At 37.9% G+C, this 5,756-nt stretch overlaps 1 protein-coding gene across 5 annotated transcripts in view; it reads right to left on the reverse strand.

Moving 5' to 3' along the window:
- LOC107718510 (rho guanine nucleotide exchange factor 7-like) overlaps positions 1-5,756 on the reverse strand; it is a 23,487-nt gene that overhangs the window by 2,833 nt on the left and 14,898 nt on the right. For all 5 annotated transcript variants that reach the window (XM_016525621.1, XM_016525615.1, XM_016525626.1 and 2 more), the window contains 12 exons: positions 5,500-5,594; positions 5,330-5,425; positions 4,987-5,109; positions 4,699-4,837; positions 3,643-3,702; positions 3,324-3,470; positions 2,955-3,041; positions 1,790-1,868; positions 1,560-1,693; positions 1,177-1,398; positions 901-994; positions 611-700 (listed from right to left, as the gene is read on the reverse strand). In XM_016525621.1, coding sequence (XP_016381107.1) covers positions 611-700; positions 901-994; positions 1,177-1,398; positions 1,560-1,693; positions 1,790-1,868; positions 2,955-3,041; positions 3,324-3,470; positions 3,643-3,702; positions 4,699-4,837; positions 4,987-5,109; positions 5,330-5,425; positions 5,500-5,594 — 1,366 coding nt within the window. The remainder of the gene's footprint in view (positions 1-610; positions 701-900; positions 995-1,176; positions 1,399-1,559; positions 1,694-1,789; positions 1,869-2,954; positions 3,042-3,323; positions 3,471-3,642; positions 3,703-4,698; positions 4,838-4,986; positions 5,110-5,329; positions 5,426-5,499; positions 5,595-5,756) is intronic.

The raw sequence follows: 5,756 nt of genomic DNA on the forward strand, positions 1-5,756 counted from the left end.
TTAATAAACAGCTGTTTTTCTAAATTCTGCTGAGGTGAAATTCAGTGCAGTCCTGTATCGTGATACGTATTGTATCGTGGCCTCTGTATCGTGATACGTATCGTATCGTGACTTTGCTGGTGATACACAGCCCTAGTCTTCAGTGTCACATGATCCTTCAGAAATCATTCTAATATGCTGATTTGCTCTTCAAAAACATTTCTTCTTATTATTATCAATGTTGAAAACAGTTGGGCTGCTTAATAGGTTTGTGGAAACAGTGATGCATTTTTTCAGGATTCACTGATGAATCAAAGAAGTTCAAAAGAAAACCTTTTATTTGTAACAATGTAAAACTCTATGCTGTCACTCTGGATAAATGTAATGCTTCCTTGCTGAATAAAAGTATTAATTTCTTTCAAAGAAATCATACTGACCCGAAGCTTCCAAACGATACTGTGTATTTTAGAAAGAACTTGAAAAAATACATTTAAAATGTGACAAAACCACCAGTTTTATGCAAGATCCACAGTTATATTGTCCTCCTCACTCATTTACACGGACAAAGCCCGTCACAGAGTCTGGGACTGAAAATTACAAGAAAATACATAAACGTGTAGAAAGTACATACTTGAGTTTAGTGTTTGCCGTGTTTTAGCACTTGTGCAGTATGCTTCGATCACTTTCAGGATCTGAGCATCCTCCTCCAGAGCTACAGTGCCTGATTGAAAACAAGAAGAGTATATAAAAGATGCCAGTGGTAAGGTAACATTGTGAGAATATAATAAAGGCACTATAATCAATGCACTATAACGTACACACAAAAGCAATACATGTGATGTGTTTGTAATAAATACATTACATGCATATGCAAAAAGAAACAGAACTTTATTAAACTTTACGAAATCATTAGTGTCATACTTTTTCTGACAGTAAATTCCTCATCAGATGGCTTCCTCTCAGGTTTTCGTTTGGGCAGAAGCTTCTTCATACTTTTGGGACTTTTACTCAAGTCCTGAAGGACATAAGAAAATTAGATGCAAATATCCAAATTAAATCTCATACAAAAGAAGTTTCTTTAATAATTAAAGGTTAGCTAATAAATAATGTTTTATCCATAGGTTTATAGCAATTCTTCTTCTAGAGATGCTATTAATGTGTCAACATACACGTGTAACATGGCACATAACATGATACCTCTTTGTAACACAATGCAGCTGAGGGTTTTAGGGGTGGTGCAGGTCGGAGACAGCTGAGACTCCAGGGCTTCTGGGTTTTGGGGGGTTCGAGGGGCCCCCACATCATACCGCTGTGAGGGGTTCCAAGTGAAGAGAGGTGAGGAAGAGTGTGGTAGACGGGAGATCCGCTCACACCTCGATTCTCTGAGTGTCTGGACGGGGTGAGAGGGTGAGACGGCAGCTGAACAGGAAGGAGAAGGGCCAGTGAGTGACACTGAATATCGCTGAATATCATATATATATATATAAAATGCAGCCTTGTTGAGCATAAGAATTTCATTTCAAAAACATTAAAAGATTGTACTGACCCCAAACTCTTCAACGGTTGTGTGTGTTTCTCACCGTATGGCAGGGAACATTCTGTGGTTTCAAGTTGCTGGTTGAAGTGCGATTGGTTTGCCGGTGTAAATGATCCACCCAGTCATGAAGATCTTGCTGGTTATTACAGATCACCTGGATCCGCTCGATCATATTTCCTGCACACACACACATCATTACTGCTCAAGTATATGTATTCTCAGTATCTAGCAATATTAACATTTGACATGAGGGCAACTGGGTGGGAAACTCACCAGATATTTCGAAAGTATTTTTCGTGGTGTCACTGTCCTCTATTTTATTTACAGTCATTCCAGTCAGAGGCAGCTTCCCCTGTGTAAGTCAATCAACCAAACCAATCAGCTGTCAGCATTTTAGAGTGTTATTAATGCATGAACAACCAAACAAACAGCTGAGGTCCATTCTGAGGTCATTCTAATAGAGTAGTGTAATATTAGAGTAATATGAAATAATAATAGAATAATATGGAGTATGAAATTCAGAGGATTTAGGATTTTATTGCTAAACTATCAAAACATGAAACAATAATATAAAACATGTAAAATGTACAGTATGTAATCAGTGACTGTGAAAGCAGCATCTACGTTTAAAGGTGGGGTAAGCAATTTCTGGTAGCCAATGTTGATATTTCAAATCACCAAAACAAACACGCCCCTACCCCAAAAGGGTCTCACCCCTATTTTGATAGCTCCGCCCCACACATACGTACGCAACCCAGGCAACGATTAGTTCTGTTAAACAAAGCAAAACCAATGTTACACCATGTCTACACCGGACGCGAGCGGCGCGACAAAATACTATAGAACTCATTATAATCAGTGATGCTGTCTACACTATATATATATATATATATATACACATACATATCTATGGTCTACACTGGATGCGCGGCACGACAGAAAACTTCTGCTGCGTTCTATTCATGACGTATTGACACAACTAGACAGACTTTAGCTGTTGCGGCGCAGACACGGTGTTACTCACCTATCGAGAAGAAACAAAGCAACCTCGGCGTCCCAATTGTGTATTTTCGTAAATATTTATATACCATTGTCACCATTTGCCATGTGCATGAGAGTGATTTCAGTAATTATACAAAAATAAAAAATTTATTTATTAATTGATGCTTAAAGGGGTCATATGATGCGATTTCAATTTTTCCTTTCTCTTTGGAGTGTTATATGACCCCTTTAATATCAAAATACTAATTACATAAATACATAATGATTGTTGGTGGGTTTTCACTGCAATACACACCAGAAAAAACTAAAATATTACTACAATATTGGGAAAAACAGCAGCAAAGTAATCTTTGCTACAAAAATCAGAAAAAGTAATGCAGTGAAACACTGATGGGACTGGAGAAGGTATTTATACTACAGTGAAGGATTGATTTACCTGGTAGATGAAACCACTCATTCGAGGACTAGCAGACAACATAAGAAGTATGTGAGGAAACAGCAAAAGGTATCGCTCATTCTTCTCCTGATGAAGCAGAATATTACAATGAAGATTTAATTTTAAGTTTAGCATTTTCAGTATACTGAATTCAAAATCAGTTAATTAAAATGTAAGAAACAACATATATAATATAAATAACAAAAGATTGCTCTTAAACCAATTTTTTTAACCTGGGGTCCATGGAGAACTTATAAAACAATTAGATTTTTGAAATCTGATGTTTCTAACTATAAATGAACGTTATACTGGAAGTCCCTGATGGTTGGCTGAGTGCTGAAAACCCCTAAACTACATTGTAACATTCACCTCGGCGCCGTGGTTCTGGATGAGGACTTGAGACATGTAGAGGACAGAACCCAGGGTCTTAATTCCCTCCCCTTCCCAGCCCCGAATAGACTCCATCAGAATCTGCAGCTCAAGTTCCTTCCTCTTCCTCACTTCCTGACACTGGGCCTGAAGACACAACAACAAACAAACACACACACAAACACAAATAAGCCCAGCATCCCATTTGGAAAGATAACGTAACTCAAACAAACAGCTCATCGTCATTTCACACATCATTCATCCTTATTTACTGGTGAAAAACAAAGAAAATCGATGATGTTGACCTTATAATACTCACTGAGAGATTTTTAAATACGGTCATGCTCTTCTGAATGTCTGGATAATCTGGATGAAGTGCCTGGGCAGAACAAAGGAAGTGAGTTTGAGTGAGTTAAACTGGTATATTATATATACACACACACACACACACACACACACACACACACACACTGATATAGAGAGCGATTTAGTTTCATTAAATAACCAGAATACTTACACTACCATTAAAAATGTGATGTCAGTAAGCTTTTTAAAAAGAAATTAATAATTTCATTCAGCAAGGAAGCATTAAATTGTTTAAAAGTGCCAGTAAAGACATTTATAATGTAATTATAACAAAACATTTCTATATCTACTGCTGTTCTTTTGAACTTTCTATTCATCAAAGAATCCTGAAAGTATCATGGTTTCAACAAAGTAGCACAACTGTTTTGAAAATTTATAATAATAATAAGTGTTTCTTGAAAACCAAATCACCATATTAGAATGATTTCTGAAGGATCATGTGACACTGAAGACTGGAGTAGTTTGCCATCACATGAATAAGTTACATTTTAAAATGTATTAAAATAGAACAGCCTTGGTGAGCATTAGAGACTTCCCGTCTTTCGGATGAGAGGTTAAACCGAGGTCCTGACTCTCTGTGGTCATTAAAAATCCCAGGATGTCTTTCGAAAAAGAGTAGGGGTGTAACCCCGGCATCCTGGCCAAATTCGCCCATTGGCCTCTGACCATCATGGCCTCCTAACCATCCCCATATCTGCTGATTGGCTTCATCACTCTGTCTCCTCTCCACCAATAAGCTGGTGTGTGGTGGGCGTTCTGGCGCAATATGGCTGCCATCGCATCATCCAGGTGGATGCTGCACACTGGTGGTGGTTGAGGAGATTCCCCCTTCTATGTAAAGCGCTTTGAGTGCCCAGAAAAGCGCTATATAAATGTAAGGAATTATTATTATTATTATTCTTTCAAAAACATAAAACAACCTGAAAAACCAACCCCAAATCTTCTGAATGGTTGTTTACATTTTACTCATCTTAGCCAAAGCATTTGGACAACTAGGGCAGTTCGGTACCTCCATGTGCCGTTCCATCTCTTTCAGTAGTGTGGGGTATTTCTCCAGTCTCAGGAAGGGTTTGCTCAGGCCCGTGGTGAGTGTGAGGATTCCAGGGCTGTTCGCACCTTTACTTTCCATAAACTCTCCAAATTCCTCACTGAAACATACACACACACAAACACTGATGTCATTCATGCTATTTCTGAAACTTAATGGTTAAGAATGAATGAAAAAGCATCTGCCCAGTGTTAATTATCTATGCACGTGTTTCTGTAAGTGTTATGTGTAATGCGTTGTGTTAAGCACCTGTGTTGTGTGAGAACGTTAACCGCAGATGGATGGTTGGAGCAGTAGGTCACATACAGACTCCTCATCTGAGAAATGAGGGACAGGAAGAAGCCTCCTATTCTCTGCTGACTCTCTGGAACTCTGCACACAACACACATCAGTTCATTTGGAAATAATAAATGTTTAATAAAAATAAATAAATAAATAAATGTTAAAGTTGAACAGAGCTAAAAATCATATACATCTTAAAGTTCTGAAGTGTAAATCCAGATAAGTACAGTGCATTACTGGTAACTGCCACTAGATGTCAAACTGTGACAGACTGTGAGTGAGTGAATGAGAACAGGATAGGGACTCTTACTTAACGCTTTCCTCCAGTGAATTCACCAGTGTCTGCTGAAATGAGCTGATCTCCTCTAGATTTCCCATGATGTGACTGATATCTGACATGCTGAGCCTAGAAAGAAAGAGAAATGGGTACTGAACTACTATTATCTCTGGTTATGTTGGACTCCCGGCTTGTGTTCTTACCCGTCTGTGGGCTGTAATGCTCTCAGATACGTTGAGAGGAGAGTCTGCAGCTCTTTACAGTATTCTGTCTCTGTTTGTACAATATTCTGAACCACCTGTGCATTTGAGAAAAATTTACAATTTTACATTTTTAAACATTGTTAGTTTTATTAGTATTACTTTGCAACCGTGTAATGATATAATAAGATACACACCAGACTCTGTGTTGTTCAAATGTCATGTATCTATATTATCATGTATATATATATATATATATA

Source organism: Sinocyclocheilus rhinocerous, unplaced genomic scaffold (assembly GCF_001515625.1).
Source record: "Sinocyclocheilus rhinocerous isolate Xijiao unplaced genomic scaffold, SAMN03320098_v1.1 scaffold1334, whole genome shotgun sequence".
Classification (NCBI taxonomy): Eukaryota; Metazoa; Chordata; class Actinopteri; order Cypriniformes; family Cyprinidae; genus Sinocyclocheilus; species Sinocyclocheilus rhinocerous.